At 47.6% G+C, this 19,877-nt stretch overlaps 1 protein-coding gene across 1 annotated transcript in view; it reads left to right on the top strand.

Annotated features, from left to right (window-relative positions):
- Positions 1–19,877, top strand: part of RGS7 (regulator of G protein signaling 7) — a 132,422-nt gene continuing 112,545 nt past the window's right edge. The window contains exons 1-2 of the mRNA XM_079763825.1: positions 1–131; positions 1,144–1,270. Coding sequence (XP_079619951.1) covers positions 1,193–1,270 — 78 coding nt within the window. The 5' untranslated portion in view covers positions 1–131; positions 1,144–1,192. The remainder of the gene's footprint in view (positions 132–1,143; positions 1,271–19,877) is intronic.

Here is a 19,877-nt window from a genome sequence, read left to right as displayed (position 1 = left end):
GCGGCGGCGGCGAGGGTGGCGGTCCCTGAGCGGCGGGGGCGAGGGTGATGCAGCGGCCCGGCCTCCCCGCCCGCTGACGCCGCCGCCCGCCCGGGAGCGAGACGCCGCGGGGCCGTGACCTTGGCGGAGAGGTAACGGGGGGCGCGCGGAGGCGGGGAGGCGGCGCCACCCCAGCCCGCGGGCCCCCGCCCCGCACCCACCGCGCCCTGCGGTGCCCGGTCCCTGCGGCCGCGGCTCCGGCTCCGGCTCCGGCTCCGGCTCCGGCTCCGGCTCCGGCTCGGGCTCGCCTGCCTGGGGCGCCGCCGGGAGGGCGCGCGGCGCGGGGTGGCTCCCTCCGGTGCGCTCCGGGCTCCGCGGCTGCCCGGCGGGGGGCTCCCCGCGGCCACCAGGCGAGTGCCGGCGGGCGGGCTGGACTCCCACCCGCGCCCGGGGCCGGGGTTTCTCCGGATCGTCTCTGGGGGGCCGGGCGGGAGCGCCCTGGTCCCCGGGGCGCAGCGGGGGCAGGGGCAGGGGCGGGAGCCACCCGCGGGGGGAGGCGCGGGGCCGGAGCGGGGACACCTGTCCTGGGAAGGGCATCGCTGACGCCCGCGCGTGGGGTGGGGGCGGAGGGGGGCCCAGGGGGGGACTAGACCGACGCCCGGGACAGAGTGTGGGCGCGGGTGGCGCCCCTCGCCCTTTGGGGGAGATGGAGGGGGGACCCGCAGCTATTGGGAGAGAAAACTCTCTGGTGTGGGGATGGGAGCCGTGGGCTTTTTAAAAATTTTTTTCCAGCTGAGCACCAAACTCTTGTCAAAAGGAGTTTCCAGAAAATCCACTCCCCTGGAAGCTACAGCCCAGTGACTCCTTGAACTCCAGGGTGGCCTTGTCTTACAGCCCCCGCCCCCCCCGGGGCTGGGAGGGGTGGGGGGTGGGGGGTGTTGTATTTTAGATATAAATCCAATTAGAAAACAACATCAAAGCTGTCCCTGCCACGCAGGTGCGCGTGATCCAGGTGGATGGATGGATGGATGGATGGATGGATGGATGGATGGACGGGCGGGCAGGTGCTGTGGTTGCTCAAGGTTCATCCAGCATCCGCCGCGCCTGGAGCGCTGGCCATTCGGGGCGCCCTGACGTGTCCCTCTCACCCCTTCCCCTTTGCAGGCAGACGGCGGACTCCTGCACCCCAGAGCCGACCCAGTGTGGGGGTGACATGGCCCAAGGGAACAACTACGGGCAGACCAGCAACGGGGTGGCGGACGAATCCCCCAACATGCTGGTGTACAGGAAGGTAAGGAGGGTGTCTTGGTTTTCCTTGGAAAAAGGGGGGGCAACCGGCTCCCTTGGAATTTCCCCTGCCTGTGGGAGTCAATAGCTCTCTGGCCCCGGGTGCATTTCCTAATCCTGAACCCCGGCCCCTGCGCTGGAGGACAAGCTGGGGTCCCCATCAGAGACGGAGAGCTGGCAGCCAGCTCTGTCCTCACACTCCAGGCCGATGCCACAGACGTTCATCTGCATTCAGCAGTAACAGAAAATGTGAGCATCCCCTAGGTTCCGTGTGTCACGCACATGATTTTACAGCATCCTCGATAACGTGCGGTAGCTTTCTCTGTTCTGTGCTTATGAGCTTTGGGGTTGTAATAATAATATAAAAGTTCCCCATGAGAAAGGAAAATCAGCCCCCTTTTCAGCAAGAGTGAGAGTGTCTGTGAGTGTAGGGATGGTCTCACGGTTTTACTCCTGACCACACAATTCTGCTGGTATTTGTCTTAGCCTAAATGATTTTTTATTTGGTGTGATTTTTATAGTTTTGCTTGTGGGCATTTATGTGTTAGTGCCATATGCCCAGTAAATAAATCTTTATATAACAGAGGTTTTTTGTTATTGTTGTTGTTTGTGGGTTGTTTTTTTTTTTTTGCCACAAACCAATCTGACAGCTTTATGCCTTTGATAAGGGTGCTATTAGCAACACGTTTTTAGATATTGAGCCACGATTACACAGATGTATTTGAATATTGTGCACGCTTCAGAGGGATTGCGTAGGTAACGTCCCTCTGGTGCGAATCAGTATTACTGAAGTTGTACTCCTTGTTTCTGTTGCATTTTACGCCGGGGTTATTACTTCTTTTCTTTAGCATCTTATCTGTAGTGCGTATCGGGCAAGATTTCTTTACTTAACCTTAGCCCTGGTTAAAAGGAAACCATACCTGGAAACCAAGAACATTTTTACGGACTTTGATGAGCATGAGTTCCTGGAAGAGGCAGGCTGAGTTTCCAAGGGTGGTTCAGATAGAGCAGGGGATGGGGAACCTTCTTTTTCTGCCCAGGGCCATTTGGATATTTCTGATGTCCACCATACAGAACGATCAACTTAAACCCTAGCTTGCTATGTCCGGGAAGACATTTAATTACTAACTCACCCCTACTGCCTGGGCAGGGCCAGACCACATGGTTTCGTGGGCCTTGTACGGCCCGCGGGCCGGACGTTCCCCACCCCTGAGTTAGAGGATCAGGACAAATCCAGACTTCCCTTCTGTGGGGCCCAGGATCAGTCCAAGGTGGTGATGAATGTGTGGAGGGAATATTGTTATTTTACTGTGAAAATGCCTGGGCTCCTTGACCCGATGCTAGCTGGCTTTTTTTCTCTAGCCTCATGGACAGCAAGCACTATGTTGTGTATCTGTGAAGATAGTTCGATGTGTCTGTGACAGCATAGTATGACGGAAAACAAAGACAGAGATTAATTGCCTGGTTTAGCCTTAAAGCATCCCAAACGGATAAAGCAAGGAAGGAATCCGCTTGAGCCTAAATGATTACTATTGTATTTCTCCATTGATCGAAATAACTGGACATGTGCTCATTCTATGCAGAGTTGGTTCTGGGAAGAACTATTTGGGGGGCAGTTGTGTGTTTTAAAATAATTTATAAGACTTTTATTGTTTGGTGTGATTCTGAATTTTGTAAGATGTGAGCATTAATGATGCTATCGTATAGGTGTGTGTCTTGTGAAGCGTTGAACTTTTGGGTGTGAAATTACACTGGTTAGATCGGTCAAACTCTACATTTTTTTCCCTATGTTTCACAGAACAGATTGGGGCTGAATTGATCAGACAACTGAGTTATGTTGATTAGAAATAAATTTTATATGACATCAATCCATGTGTCTTATTTAGCCAATTATCATGAAAATGAATGAAAAAGGAGACTGGGTGTTTTAGAAATAGTTACTGGATTATTTCGTGTGTCTGAGCTTCAGGTTGCTAATTTTGAATTTACTGTATAAATTGTGTAGCACCAAATTGTTTTTTTCGGTGCTACTTGTAAATGAATAGACTATAATGACTCCACTGAGAAACTCAATGCCTCATTCTTTTAAGTGTTACTAGTATTTTGCTGGTTAAGTTTAGAACTGCTTGTGCTTTTCATTTTGACCTTTTATTAGCTCTTTGTTTAGGGTGAATGACAAGTATAATTTATTTTTAGAAAAGATGTCCCTGATAAACAATCATTGGGGAAAAAAATCACTTAGTTCGGTACAAATAACCGCCAGGTAATTTATATTAGGAAATGCAGTGTTCTTGGTTATCATTTGCTAGTTACCAAAGTCAGATGTTCCATGTCTGTGTGCTCATTCAACACGGCATCATGGATTTCCTGTGACCATGTTGCCTCTGATTTTTGTATCCTATGTGGTCTTTGCATGTAATATCTTCTCCGTAGAGGCCGCATTTTCTTCTTCTTTTTTTCTTATGAATCATCACATTTTATTTTTAACTTTAAAGAGTATTCACGTTAGGCAGTTATCAATGTTCATTTGGAGAGGGGCGTAGGTCGAATAGATGTATTAGGAGAGTGCCTCTGGGCCAGTGGTCGGCAAACTCACTAGTCCACAGAGCCAAATATCAACAGCACGACAATTACAATTTCTTTGGAGAGCCACATTTTTTAAACTGAAACTTCTTCTAACGCCACTTCTTCAACATAGACTCACCCAGGCCGTGGTATGTTGTGGAAGAGCCACACTCAAGGGGCCAGAGAGCCGCATGTGGCTCGCGAGCCGCGGTTTGCCGACCACGGGGCTAGACACTTGCCCTGAAGGCCGTTTCTGAGCTCTGTATTCTGTGAAAATAGACACACCGGTAAGAAAGGCAAGAAAGGCGTGCAACTCGTTTCTTCTCTGGAAGGGATGGAGGGGCAGACATGACCGGTCTCTGTGGGACACGTTCGCTGACATTTTCCACATGAATTCGGTGCATTTGTTTCTGCAGGATTATCCGATCCGGCCAACCTTGAGGGTGTCCCATAGTGCCCCCATTAAACACCGTCATAAAAAGTAACCTTGGGCATTTTGAACCTTGGTTAGGTTGATCTGCCTGGGTTTAGGGGGTCGGCGTGGACAATTGTTACAGGTGACAATAAGAGGAAGTCCCAGGAGACAAGGAAGGGATGTTTGCAAATAGATAGATCCCCTCCAAGGTCTGAGCGATTGGCCTTCAGGTTTCTAAATTCAGGGCCTGGGAGGGGAGGCAGGCACTGGGAGAAGGAGAAACGTCTTACCGTTTTTGAGAGAATGTTAAAATAGAGTGCCTTCTCTTAACTAGATGATTTAAAAGCACCTCTCTGCCCTGACCGGTCTGGCTCAGTGGACTGCGGACTGAAAGGTCCCAGGTTCGATTCCGGTCAAGGGCATGTACCTTGGTTGCAGGCACATTCCCAGTAGGATGTGTGCAGGAGGCAGCTGATGGATGTTTCTCTCTCATCGATGTTTCTAACTCTCTATTCTTCTCTCTTCCTCTCTGTAAAAAAAATCAATAAAAAGCACCTCTCTGTGCCGGTTGGGGTGCCGAAAATACCGAGGGGAACACTATGCACAGTATAATATGATTGTCTAATCACTAGGCTGTACACCTGAAGCCGAGGCGGAATGAAATAAAAATAAAATCAAAAGGAAACTGCAAACAAAAAAACAAAAAAATGGACCTTTCTGGACCAAGGGGTGTCGTCTACTGTAAATACTGTAAGTCTGAGTCTGAGTCCAGTGCAGACCCGTTTTCCCCTCAGGGACCCGAATACTGACATGATTTTTGAGGTAGAACAGGAGCATCATCTAAGCTATTTCCACCGAGCAGCACACAGACACGATATGAGTAATAAGTTCATGATGAACTTGGGGTGATCATGAACTTGAGTCTCCAGTGGTTGAGCTTCTTTCTCCCCGGTTGCTGCTGTCCGTGGTCTTGGAGGGAAAGATGAGGATGGGGGGTGGGTGGGGGGCTGGATTTTATTGCCTTCATTTTCACCTCCAGCCTTCCCGAACCTAATTGACGGGGAGGAAAGCGTGGGGGTACAAATCAGAGGCTACCCAGGGGCTTGATTGCCTTCTAATAGCCTCTGTGGTTGCACTGCCTGATGGGAAACGGTATTTTTAGGCGGCGTGGGTGATGGAATGTGACCACTGCCGAGAATGTGGGAATAGTTTAGATTTGGACAGTTTAGCGACTTAATAAATGTTAAGTCTCCTTGAGAACAGGATTTTTGGCAAACAGGCCACACACATAATTGGTCTTTGCTCCTTCTCTCCCATCAGCGAAGAGCTGCGTTTAAATGTCAGGGTTACAGATTTCCGTGTTACAAACTATCCATCTAATGATAAGATAATTGCAAATGATAGTGTGGGTACCCAGATCCTTAGGGGGAAAAAAAATCCCGCTTCTCTCTGCCATTCAGCCGAGGCAATATACATATTTAGCTTATCCTCCTTCAAACTCCCTTCGTCTTGTATCCTGTTCAATCACCAAGGGGCTCAGGACATTGGAACTCTGAACAGGCGACCGTGAACTTGATTCCCGCTCCATTAAAATTGCCACCGGTACCATGATGGACAGGTGTGGCCGAGGGGCCCCTCTAGAAGCCTCTATTTCTCCATAGCCAAAGGGTGACGTTTCTGGATATGTTGTCCTTGGCTGGCGATTTCTTTCTTTCAATACTACGAAAGATGTGCTGTTTTTCTTGTTTGCTACACAAATGTCTGGGACAGTGGCAGCTTTGCAATGTTGGCTGGGTCCTTAATTGTTGGTTGAGGCCCTAGCCGGTTTGGTTCCGTGGATAGAGAGTGTTGGCCTGCAGACTAAAGGGTCCCAGGTTTGATTCTGGCCAAGGGCACATGCCCAGGTTGTGGGCTCGATCCCCCCCCCCCCCCCCACCACCAGTACAGGATGTGCAGGAGGCAGCTGATCCATGATTCTCTCTCATCATTGATGTTTCTATCTCTCTATTTCTCTCCCTTCCTCTCTGAAATCAATAAAAAAAAAAATCTATATATATAAAAGCCAAGCGACCAGAACGATGGAATGACCAGAATGACCAGTCGCTATGACGCACACTGCGGCGGCCGACCAGCCCGATCAACCTGTGACCCCTCCCCCCAGCCAGCCTGGCCCCTGATCTTCCCCCTATCCTGATTGGGGCGGGGTCGGCTGGCCAACCTCCCACGTTCCCTCTCCACCACCCCGCTGGCCCGGCCTGATCAGCCCCCATTGGGCAGGCCGGCCCGACCCCATTTGTGCACGAATTCATGCACCGGGCCTCTAGTGTGTGTGTGTGTGTGTGTGTGTGTGTGTGTGTGTATGTATGTGTGTGTGTGTATAGAGAGAGGGAGGGAGGAAGGGAGGGGGAGGGAGGGAGGGAGAGAGAGAATCAGTTGAGGAACCTTCTTAGTTTAGGTCTTTTCTGGTGATTCTTACCAAGTACAAGTTTTTTTAAGGACTCAGTATGCTGCAGCAGGGGAGTGTGGGCATCGCCGTGGGCATCTTGGTTTCAGACCTTGGTTCTGCTGCTGTGTGTGTGGCTGTGGGTTAGCACCTCACTTCTTCACTTCAGACTCCCTGCCTATAACATGATGGAAAGCAGCCCGGCCGGCGTGGCTCAGCGGTGGAGTGTCGACCTATGAACCAGGAGGTCACGGTTCAATTCCCGGTCAGGGCACGTGCCCAGGTTTCGGACTCGATCCCCAGTGTGGGGCGTGCAGGAGGCAGCCGATTCATGATTCTTCCTCATCATTGATGTTTCTATCTCTCTCTCCCTCTCCCTTCCTCTCGGACATCAGTAAGAATGTATTTTTAAAAGCGATGGGACATAAAAATGTTTCCTTCGTGCAGCTGTTTGATGATAAAATGAGATCGCCTCGGCAAAGTTTCCTGTGTAGAACCTAATGCATGTTAGAGCCTCAGTAAATGCCCTACTGCCCTACCTGGTGTGGCTCAGTGGATAGAGCATCAGCCTGCGGACTGAAAGGTCCCGGGTTCGATTCCAGTCAAGGGCACATGCCCGGGTTGTGGGCTCCGTCCCCAGTGTGGGGGCGTGTGGGAGGCAGCCGATCAATGATTCTCTCTCGTCATTGATGTCTCTCTCTCTCTCCCTCTCTGAAATCAATAGAAATATATATTTAATAAATAAATAAATGCCCTACTAGTAATTATTGATATTGGTACATGCTCTAATTATTATTATTATTTTCCTGTTATTGTTAAACACCTTGTGTGTGCTAGGGGGACCAATATGTTGAAGACAATTAGATAAAGAGAAATAGGCGAACAGCTCGCCGCCGTTAACGGAGCCTTCCTGGTAGTTGCGAAAGCAGGTTCCCTAGGAGGCTTTGGGGACACTTTTTTATGACACTCAGTGTTCTGTCTTGTATTATTTGGTCCTATAGCGCTCGCCCGCTTCTTTTTAATAAGCTTTCTGAGATGTTATCTTCTACATCACTCACGTCCGTCACGGTTTCCTCTGGGATATTATGTAAACGACATTAAGCCTCTGGCTCCAGGAATGGGAGAGACGAGAGGAACACATTATTCCTAATATTTCCTCTAGCCCAAGTTCCCAACAGGCATCTCCTCTGGAAACGAATGCCCTTTTGCCACTTGCTCTGACTCGTCTACGTGGTATTTTGTGTGTGGACTTTCGGATGCTTGTTCATGAGAATCGCTGCCGTTGATGGAGTGCCTACCTCGTGTCAGGTCCTGGACGTCTAGTGCATGCGTTCCTTAAAATAACGTTGCCTGGCCGAAACCGGTTTGGCTCAGTGGCTAGAGCGTCGGCCTGCGGACTCGGGGGTCCCAGGTTTGATTCCGGTCAGGGGCATGTACCTTGGTTGCGGGCACATCCTCAGTGGGGGGTGTGCAGGAGGCAGCTGATGGATGTTTCTCTCTCATCGATGTTTCTAACTCTCTAACCCTCTCCCTTCCTCTCTGTAAAAAATCAATAAGATATATTTAAATTACATATATATATATATATATATATTTATTGATTTCAGAGAGGAAGGGAGGAGATAGAAACATCCATGATGAGAATCATGGACCGGCTGCCTCATGCACGTCCCGTCCCCCCCCCAACTGGGGATCAAGCCCGCAACCCAGGCATGTGCCCTGACTGGAACCGAACCCGGGACCCTCCAGTCTGCAGGCTGACGCTCTATCCACTGAGCCACACCAGCTAGGGCGAGACCCCTGTCTTTTGCTGCTGTGTTCCCAGCCCCTAGAAAAATGGCACATAGTAGGCGTCCCTGAGTAGTGACTGCATAAATGCACAAGTGAGTGAATGAACCGGCAGCTCGACCTCCCCCGAGGGGTCCCAGATTGTGGGAGGGCGCAGGCCAGGCAGAGGGACCCCACCGGTGCATGAATCCATGCACCAGGCCTCCTCTAGTTACTAATGAAAATCTGGGGGGGGGGGGAACGAACTGAATTTCTCTATAAATGGGAGTGATAACATCTAAGGAGCACCTCCTTTAAACATTTTTTTTTCTGTACAGATATGTTAGAATTTGTTGGTTCTCGATGATTTTGTTTAAAACTGCTTCACGTGGTAATGGACAATAAGTAGTACTTGCACATGTGTCATTATGGCACAATTCAAACAAATACCGGAGTAAAAAAATAATATAAAGGACCCCATGTACCCATCACACAATGTCAACACTTATGAACTGTGGATAAATATTGTTTCACTTACGCTTCCTCACTTCTGCTCTCCCCAGTGATTCTTTTGAAGCAAATATCAGAAAATGTTATCACTTAAGATATGAATTCTTAGGATGTATATAGGGCAGCGACGAAGCTATTGTTCATAAAGTAATAGCACGTGGAGAAATAAATGCAGTTTTATTTGTTTTGATTTTATGAAATAACTGCTTTTGAGGGTATTGGGGCGAGGCAGGCAGTCCTACATCTTTTAAAGAATCGTGTAAATGCTTCAAAAAATATCCCAGACTCTCAAAATGAGAACATTCATTGTCTGTCTTTGACCTTTATTTAGTTTCCTCACCCTTTGTTCCCAATGCGCTGAAGTTTGGACAACATTAGTGAAGATAAGAGTGTTTGCTGTATTCTGAAGGTAAAAAAAAAAAAAGAGAGATTTATCTACACCAATAAAAGAGAAACATGCAAATTGACCATCCCTCCGCTACGCCCACCAGCCAATCAGAGCGAGTATGCAAATTAACCCAACTAAGATGGCAGTTAATTTGCATACACAGACACAGAGCGAAGACTGAAGACAACGTAGAAGGGAGCGAGGCAGCAGAGAAGGGAGGGAGGTGAGGCCTAGGCAGGCTTTGCTGCGGCTGCAGGAAGCCCTATTCTTTTTTAAAAAAATATATTTTATTGATTTTTTTACATAGAGGAAGGGAGAGGGATAGAGAGCTAGAAATACCAATGAGAGAGAAACATCGATCAGCTGCCTCCTGCACACCTCCCACTGGGGATGTGCCCGCAACCAAGGTACATGCCCTTGACCGGAATCGAACCTGGGACCCTTCAGTCCGCAGGCCGACGCTCTATCCACTGAGCCACACCGGTCAGGGCAGGAAGCCCTATTCTTGTTGGAATCTTCCTGCAACAGGCCTCTAGTTTGAATATAACCAGAAACGTTTCTATTCATTTAGATCAGGGTAGCAAGATAAATTTCCAACAAATCCCTCCTTTCCTCTGAGATCTCGGTTTTGTGCAGGGACTTGCGTGCGTCCTTTGGGGTGGGAGTTTGAATGGCTTCAATCAGAAGCAGTTTATCTGTTGGCAATGGATCCCAGCGCTCCTCATTAGCAGGCATTGTGTTACCGCCTTGAAACTCGTGGGCTGTTCTTACTCTGGACGTTCATTAGAAAGTTTCGCACTGACTTGTGCCCATCTGGATGTGTGTGACTCAACGCTCATTGTCCCTTTGTAAGCCGTGGTCAACGTCTCCCTCCTTCATCTTCCCCTTTCCCCCTTTTCTGTAATAATCGCATTCCGCATTTTCTTTTTTAAATATATTTTATTGACTTTTTTACAGAGAGGAAGGGAGAGGGAGAGAGAGCTAGAAATATCGATGAGAGAGAAACATCCATCAGCTGCCTCCTGCACACCCCCTACTGGGGATGTGCCCGCAACCAAGGTACATGCCCTTGACCGGAATCGAACCCGGGACCCTTGAGTCCGCAGGCAGACGTTGTATCCCAGTGGTTCTCAACCTTTCTAATGCCGCGACCCTTTAATACAGTTCCTCATCTTGTGGTGACCCCCAACCATAAAATTATTTTCGTTGCTACTTCATAACTGTAATTTTGCTACTGTTAATGAATCGTAATGTACATATCTGTGTTTTCCGATGGTCTTAGGCTCTACAGCAGCGGTTCTCAATCTGTTAACCGCTAGCAGGGTTGCCTAAGACCATCAGAAAACACAGATGTTTACGTTACGATTCATAACAGTAGCAAAATTACAGTTATGAAGTAGCAACGAAAATAATGTTATGGTTGGGGGTCACCACCACATGAGGAACTGTATTAAAGGGTCGCGGCATTAGAAAGGTTGAAAACCACTGCTCTATCCACTGAGCCAAACCGGTTAGGACGCATACTGCATTTCCACCCAGACACATGGCCGCTGGAATAGAGATGGCCTCTCCCAGGCTCCCGGGCACACCCACGTGATAAAGTCTGGCCATAGAGATGGACACGGAAGAGGTGTGGCTGGTGTCCGGGAAGTGCCGTTTGGAAAAAGCGGGTCACACTGTCCTCTTTCCCTTCTCTCATTCTCGCTCACAGGGAGGTGGTCCTGGGGCCAGGAGGTGGGAGCCGGATGGCAGAGCCGCCACCGGGAATGGGCCTGGGTCCCCGGTGATGGCGGGTCAGCCCTCCGACCTGGTCTCGCTGCATCTGGTTTCATGTTGGAGAAAATGAACTTCTTTCTTTTTTCAAAATTTCACTTTTTAGAGCAGGTTTAGGTGGACAAAGAAATTGAGAGGAAGGTACAGAGATTTCTCATCTACACCCTGCTTCTACACGGCCTCCCCCATGATCAGCATTACTCAGCAGAGTGATATATTTTTACCAAGGAGGAACCTATAAATAAGTGTGTGTGTGTGTGTGTGTGTGTGTGTGTGTGTGTGAATTGATTTCAGAGAGGAAGAAGTGGGAGAGAGAGATAGAAACATCAATGATGAGAGAGAATCATGGATCGGCTGCCTCCTGCACTCCCCACACTGGGGATGGAGCCCATAACCCGGGCCTGTGCCCTGACCGGGAATCGAACCCTGACCTCCTGGTTCATAGGTCGATGCTCAACCACTGAGCCACACCGGCTCGTCAAGGAGGAACAACAGACAATACTTTTGCTGACTAATGTTTTATTAATAAGTAGTTCTGCAAAACAATACAGAAATGGCCGTTTTGCACTTTGCCGTGTAACTTGTTGAGTTATTACCAATCATATTTGCTCCAAGTCCAGGAGCATTAAGCAGCCATGTCCGTCCCCACCGAGCTAAAACTACTCTTTGGGCTAATCCAAGGTCTTTGGTTCTGACTTGTCTCATCAGAACTAGCTGGTTGCCTTGGATAATCGGTCTCAGTCTTAATTTCTCAGTGTGAAATGTGCAGGTGTTTATGCCTGTAGGAGGCAGTACCGTTGACGGAAAGCTGACTTCCAAGCAGAGCTAAGTTTTTAAGATACTACCTGGGCCCGGCCTGTGTGGCTCAGTGGTTGAGCGTCGACATAGGAACCAGGAGGTCACAGTTCGATTCCCGGTCAGGGCACAGGCCCAGGTTGCGGGCCTGGTCCCCAGTGTGGGGCATGCAAGAGGCAGCCGATCCATGATTCTCTCTCATCATTGATGTTTTTTTCTCTCTCTCCCTCTCCCTTCCTCTCTGAAATCGATAAAAACATGTTAAAAAAAAGTATGATCTGGGTGCTGGAATAACTTTTCCCTGTTGCTCAGTAGCCTGAGAGATGTTATTCATCTCTCAACACTGGAGACTGTCCTTTACAAGCGTCTTTCGTTGCTTGCTGTGCTCTTTAATTCCATTTGGGTTAGCCCTACTTATGAGTTTGGAGATTGGACTAATCAGTGTGCCGAACATTAATTGCCCCACGGATATTCTTTTTGATCGTTTGGAACACCCGACTGGCAGAACCCAGCACCCTGCCTGCCGATGGTTAATGACTCCTAATCTGTCATAATTTAATAATGCTTGTGGAAATAAGTGTTTGCTTTCTTTTGTGTTTGCGTATATTACAGAAGCTTTGAGGAACTCAACTGATGATTCTCGAAATGACTTAAAAACTACTGGTGGGGCCTTTTGCCAAGACATCTTCTTTTTTATTGTAATTCCCTCTTTTATAAAAGATATGGAATGGCTATTGCATTCAAAGAAAATTGAAAATTTATGGACTTTCTTATATTACTTTTTAAAAACTACAGTATGCAACCCGGCCGGCGTGGCTCAGTGGTTGAGCGTCGACCTATGAACCAGGAGGTCACGGTTCTATTTCCAGTCAGGGCACATGCCCAGGTTGCAGGCTCCATCCCCTGTGTGGGGCGTGCAGGAGGCAACCAATCAATGATTCTCATCCCTGATGTTTCTCTCTCTCTCTCTCTCCCCCTTCCTCTCTGAAAACAATAAAAATAATATTTAAAAAAAGGAAATATAGCACATACCTTTAAATAATTGTTAAATTATCGAGGAGTCAATTCATGACTATTAGGCACAGCAAAAGGTATGCCATAGTCTAACATTTAAGCAGTGTTTTCAAGTTTACAAAGTGCCTTTACGGATATGGCTTCATTTTAGCCTTCACCATTATCCTGCGGGGGTTATGATCCTCGTTGTGGGCGGCAGATGAGAAACCTCAGCCTCAGACGTTGTCAAGGTTATGGATAAGGACACATGAAATGCGTTATTGCTTTAGATCCTTCCTGAGCTGAGGGCGAAGAGGGAAGAGGCTGTGAGAATGGCCAGTTTGCGTCTCCCTCCCCAGCTAGAGCCGGAATGGTCTCCCCTCTGTCTGACCTCCCTCAGCAGTTCCCATCCTCAGGGGAGGTCATGCTCAGACACCCAGCGTACAAGTTAGTTCCTTACATCGATGTAAAATCTGGTTTTCTGGCGCTCTTTCCCACGGTGCGATTCCCATTCCTGGGTTCCCAGGGCCTGTGCCTAAAGGCTTTCCGGGAGGAACACTTCCCCCATGCGAACACCGCCGTCCTCACGTTCCCGGCCTTCTCTTCGCAGGATTGATGCTTCTGTTCCATTTCGCGCTGCCTCACTTGACAGACTCATTTTCCTACCTGTCAGCCTTCTCCGGAAACGCCAACAGGGTGATGCCTCACTTCATTACAGTCCTGTGCTTACAGTTTCCTCTACTACCCATCATCTTACTACCTTTTTTTAATTTTTTATTGCTTAAAGCAGTGGTTGGCAAACTCATGAGTCCACAGAGCCAACTATCAACAGCACAACGATTGACATTTCTTTGGAGAGCCACATTTTTCAAACTTAAACTTCTTCTAATGCCACTTCTTCAACATAGACTCGCCCAGGCCGTGGTATTTTGTGGAAGAGCCACACTCAAGGGGCCAAAGAGCCGCATGTGGCTCGCGAGCCGCAGTTTGCCGACCACGGGTTTAAGGTATTACAGATAGTAGTACATATGTCTCCTTTTTTTCCCCATTGACCTTCCCCCGGCCTCCTGTACCCCCTGGCACATGCCCTCACCCCCCCCCCCCAGTGTCTTGTGTCCATTGGTTATGCTTATATGCATGCATACAAGTCCTTCAGTTGATCTCTTAGGGCCCCCCCTTACCCCCCCCTCCCAACACTCATGGGCCCTAGCTGGTTTGGCTCAGTGGATAGAGCGTCGGCCTGCGGACTAAAGGGTCCCAGGTTTGATTCCCGGTCAAGGGCACATGCCCGGGTTGTGGGCTCGATCCCCAGTAGGGGGCATGTAGGAGGCAGCCAATTCATGATTCTCTCTCATCATGGATGCTTCTATTTCTCCCTCTCCCTCTTTCTTCGTCTCTGAAATCAATAAAAATATGTTAAAAAAAAAGAATAAAACTGCATGGTACTCTTACAAATGTTGAAAAGTGAATCCCGTAGACATGTAGGGCCTGGAGTGGAGGCTGAGGGTGTAGTGGGTGGGAGAGAAGATCAGTGTGAATGTGGCCCAAGATCAGTTTCCGACACTAGATTGTACTCTCAGTCCATTCCAGTGTTAACCTTCCCGGGCCGACAAAACCCCCCCTCTTCCCGCCAAACTCCCCTGCATCTTATTGATGTTTCTCCATGATGCTCCTCGTTTTTCCTGGGGCATTACCATAAATCTCCGTGCTGTGTGAGTGAATGAAGAGCCACTGTAGGACTCCCCGACTCCCTGAATCTAAGCTGCACTGCTCATGTTGTTTCCCTGTGAAACATCGCTCTCTGGTCCAACTTCTGGCTGGCTGCTAAAATTGCCCTGAGCTCTACCCATGAGTGGCTGCTTATTTATATTTCTCCTGTTAGAAAGACGATGGATTAATCAAAAGTAATAAGCAGTTGCAGAAATAAAAGGGCAAAAAGGATTGCTAGATCCCAGATCTAAAAACTCAGTCTTAGTGTATGTAAAAGTGGATAAGTCATAGTAAGAATAAGGACAGGAGTAATAATGTTGTTGTTGTTAATCCTCACTCGAGGATATGTTTCCATTGATTTTTATTTTTTAAAATGTATTTTATTGACTTTTTACAGAGAGGAAGGGGGAGGGATAGAGAGTCAGAAACATTGATGAGAGAGAAACATCGATCAGCTGCCTCCTGCACACCCCCTACTGGGGATGTGCCCGCAACCAAGGTACATGCCCTTGACCGGAATCGAACCTGGGACCTTTCAGTCCGCAGGCTGACGCTCTATCTACTGAGCCACACCGGTTAGGGCTCAATGCTTTTGCTAACTTAAGGGAGGTAAAGTGATAGTAGCCTGTGAGCGGGATGTCGTCCTACAACACGAGACACGCGCACGCTCAAGGAGCCAACCTAAGATCTGTGCAGGATGCTGCGGAGCCTGCCTAATGGTCTCTGTAGCAAGGTTGCCAGTGACCGCAAAGGAGAGACATCCTCTTGCCAACAGGCTCTTGTGTGCCTGTTCCTCCTTGCTGAAGGGGTCTGTCGAGAGCAGTTTAAGTTATATTATCATGAACTTCTGCAATCTGCCCAAATTATCTGGGCAGATTCTGATGGTTGTACTGGAGTTTGGGTTCTGTTGCAGGATATTGTAAGGAAGCCTTAGCTCAGGGTTTCAGGACCTTGGACAGCTCCCAGGCCAGCTCCATAAAGTACTAGTAGTATCTACTTCTCTTTGGCATTTTCATTTGCCTTTATTTATTTTTTTAATTTGTCTTCACCTTGTACTTCACCCTTTGTACTTCCTCAGAACATTAAAGGACACGGACTCGCTCCTGATGGTCTGATTCCAAGTTTTTGAGATTGGAATCTAATTATCTAGTTCAGTGGTCGGCAAACTCATTAGTCAACAGAGCCAAATATCAACAGTACAACGATTGACATTTCTTTTGAGAGTCAAGTTTTTTAAACTTAAACTTCTTCTAATGCCACTTCTTCAAAATAGACTCGCCCAGGCCGTGGTATTTTGTAGAAGAGCCTCACTCAAGGGGCCAAAGAGCCGCATGTGGCTCGCAAGCCGCGGTTTGCCGACCACGGACCTAGTTTCTTTTAACACTTGGGCATAGTTTTGTCACTGCCCAGCGCATTGGCTGCCCTGAGTGAGGGCCCAGTTTTTATTCTTATAACGGGACTGAAGGGGAAGGAGAAGGTCATGGTTTTAGACCTGATCCTCCAGGCCAGCTCCTTCAGCCAGCGGGGGGGGGAGATAGGGGACACAGGGTCTGACAGGTACCGCTCCCGTTTACTGGAGGGAGGTGTTGTGTTTTGCGAATGCATGGCTGGTTGAGAGAAATAAATTATCATAACCATCTGTTGGTATTTAAAACTAGAGGCCCGGTGCATGAATTCATGCACACCCTGATTTTTTTTGGGGGGGGGCACGATTGGGGATGGGGCTGGCTGGGTCGTTGGCGGGTCAGCCCCGTCCCCTGGTCGAGGGATCAATTTGCATATTGCCCTTTTATTATATAGGATATTGTGCATTGGCCAAAACCTGGTGTATTCACTGGCACTGAATATAACCACAGAAACATATTATCAAGACATTTTATCACATAATCAGATGCTTCGGTTCTTAAACTTTTTATTTCCAAATAAAATAACAGAATAGTTTGAGGTTTGTCCTACATGAGAATAAATCCCGTATTTAAATGACTACATTAACAAAAATGCCGTGGCTTTTGTTTGCTACTTTGATAAGATTTACATCTTGTTCTTGCTGTCAGATGAATTTAGTAATTATTTTCTTTCTCAGCCCTGCCAAATTGATTTCTATTTTTCAGGGTATCCTGAGACTGTAGCATAACAATTTAAGGTCTGCGCACGATTTGTGATTCTATTTGTATTTGTTCCTCCGGTGGGGATTCATGAGTGATAATACCTTTATCTCACATTTTATAGAATATTTTTGCTAGAGGAAAGGAAAACTATTGACAATATGAGCATATAGCACTGATATTTAGCTCCTCTCTAATGTAATGGCCTAGCACCTTTAATAGTAATCACGTCGGTGTTGCCATTTAATGCCATGAGGGCCTTAACGTTTTGTGTGGTTGGATCTTAAAGAATGTCTGAGGGGTTGCTTAAGGCTCAGTTCACCCACTAAGGGCAATGCATGAAGCTGAGGATTAAATTCAGGGTGGCAGATAATAGTAAACTGTTAAACTTGAATTTATACAAGTAGGATATTCAAACATCAGAATTTTTTTCATTATCTTTCTTATACGGAAAGTAAACAAGTGGCAGATGAAGTGCTATCTATATTCACTCAGAAAACTTCTGATATCAGTTGTAGGGTGAACAGAGTCAACCAATATCTTACAACATCTGAAACTATCAAATAATGGTATCAATTTGTGTGATATGTGGAGAAATGAAATAACCCTTGAGTCTTCTGAATAAATTTTTCAAATATGTTTTTATTGATTTCAGAGAGGAAGGGAGAGGGAGAGAGAGAGAGAGAAACATCAATGATGAGAGAGCATCATGGATCGGCTGCCTCCTGCACATCCCCCAGCGGGGACCGAGCCCACAACCCGGGCATGTGCCCTGACGGGGAATTGAACTGTGACCTCCTGGTTCCTAGGTCGATGCTCAACCACTGAGCCATGCTGGCTGGGATCTCTTTATTTTTATTTACCCTAATTAAAAATAACACTGTCTTTCTCCAACCCAATAATAATATGTGACCTTAGTGGAAACTTGGACAGCATAGAAAAAATAAAATAAAACACTGTTTATAATCCCTGCATTTAGGGACACCAGTGACATTCCTATTTTGGCGTATTTTCTTATAGATCTAAAAAAATATCGACATTTAACAGATACCAATGATATTTGCATGTGTTCTTATATTTTTTTTAATGTTAGTATTTCATATCTACATTCAATGGATGTTAGAACATGAAGAAAATGAAAGAATATGACAATAAATCATCATTAAATGGCTCTTCTTCTAGAAATGGAGAAGGAAGCTAACATTTATGGAAAACTTACTAGGTTTCTCATATTAAAATTAGTGGCCCGGTGCACGAAATTCGTGCATGGGGGTGGGGAGGGTTCTCCCTCAGTCCGGCCTGCACCCTCTCCAATCTGGGACCCCTTGGGCATCCCTCTCACAATCCAGGACTGCTGGCTCCAACCGCTCACCTGCCTGCCTGCCTGATCGCCCATAACCACTCTGCCTGCCGGCCTGCTTGCCCCCAACTGCCCCCCCTGCCAGCCTTCTTGCCCCCCCTTGCCAGCCTGATCACCCCCAACTTCCCCCCCACCAGCCTGCTTGCCCCCAACTGTCCCCCCTGCCGGCCTACTCGCCCCCAACTGCCCCCTCCCCCCCCGCCAACCTGCTCGCCCCCAACTGCCCTCCCCTCCTGGCCTGATCACCCCTAACCGCCTCTGCCTCGACCCCGCCACCGTGGCTTTGTCCGGAAGGTCTCCCGGTCTAATTAGCATATTACCCTTTTATTAGTATAGATATTCTCGGTCAGTGACGTTAAAGCTGTCAGGGGGACTCAGACTCCAATCTCTAGAAGAGAGGGGGTGCCTGCGGGTGCCGCCATGTCTGCATGGACTTCCTGTGGCAGCTTTGGTTGTTCACGCCGTCATTTTAACAATCTGATGAATCCCTTGGGAAAAAAAAAAAAAAAAAAGAAAAAAGAATCACTGATGAACCCGCTGCCTTACTTGAGTAATTCCTGCCTCAGTGCCCTTCATCTGATCACCTGCTTTCACTCTTGTGTTGAAAAGTCAGATGCCATGTATTTTTGAAGGGCCGAGCCCAGGCCTCCTTTTACGCCGCTCGTTGAATAACCAAACACACATTGCTTTGTCCCTGATTTAAAAATAACCCAGATTTCGGTTGTTTCTGTTTTTAAAACAGCAGTCCAGTACTGCAGGTGTTCATGACGGGAGCACTTAAATGTTGGCAAGAGCCTCGTGCGTCTAAGAATACTTTAAAATGCGGTCAAATACGAGACCTGACTCTGTAAGTCAGAGAGTTCTTGGAGACCATCCACCCAATCAATACATTCCAGCCAAGTCTTATTTTATACTTAAAAGTGAGCCTGGCCCGTGTTGCTCAGTGGCTGAGCATTGACGTAGGAACCTGGAGGTCACAGTTCGATTCCCGGTCAGGGGACATGCCTGGGTGGCAGGCTCGATCCCCATTAGGGGGCGTGCAGGAAGCAGCCGATCCATGATTCTCTCTCATCGTTGAGGTTTCTCTCTCTTTCTCTCCCTCTCCCTTCCTCTCTGAAATCAATTAAAAAAATATTTCAAAAAAGTGGCTCTAGCCTGGTCAGGGTGGGTGCAGGAGGCAGCCAATCGATGTGCTTCTCTCACATTGATATTTCTCTCTGTCTTTTCCTCTCTCTTCCACTCTCTCTAAAAAATCAATGGAGAAATATCCACAGGTGAGGATTCAAACCAGGTGAAATGTTACAGATGTGTATAATTTTATCTTAACTTTACTATCAAAACTGAGATCTCCCATTTGTGTTTGATATTTGGATTCCAATACCGACTTAATAATTTTAACCTGTTGTCCATATATATATGTATTGTTTTGGCCCTTTTCCATCAGAATTATTGCTCTTTGGTTATCAAGCCTTGGAGGTAGGGGACATGCCTGTAATACATAGACCAATGTGTTATACAAGGAGTAAGCATCATACTCAAACTCTCGATTGAGAAGGAAAATGGGTTCTCAACCTTTCTAATGCCGCGACCCTTTAATACAGTTCCTCATGTGGTGGTGACCCCCAACCATAACATTATTTTCGTTGCTACTTCATAATTGTAATTTTGCTACTGGTAATGAATCGTAATGTAAATATCTGTGTTTTCCGATGGTCTTAGGCTCTACAGCACTAAGGCTGTCCTACTGCGGCTTAAGCTGTTAGTCGGACATCCCCCGAGGGCTCCCG

Source organism: Cnephaeus nilssonii (genome assembly GCF_951640355.1).
Source record: "Cnephaeus nilssonii genome assembly, chromosome: 23".
NCBI lineage: Eukaryota > Metazoa > Chordata > Mammalia > Chiroptera > Vespertilionidae > Cnephaeus > Cnephaeus nilssonii.
This window is presented reverse-complemented; position numbering and strand designations above follow the sequence as displayed.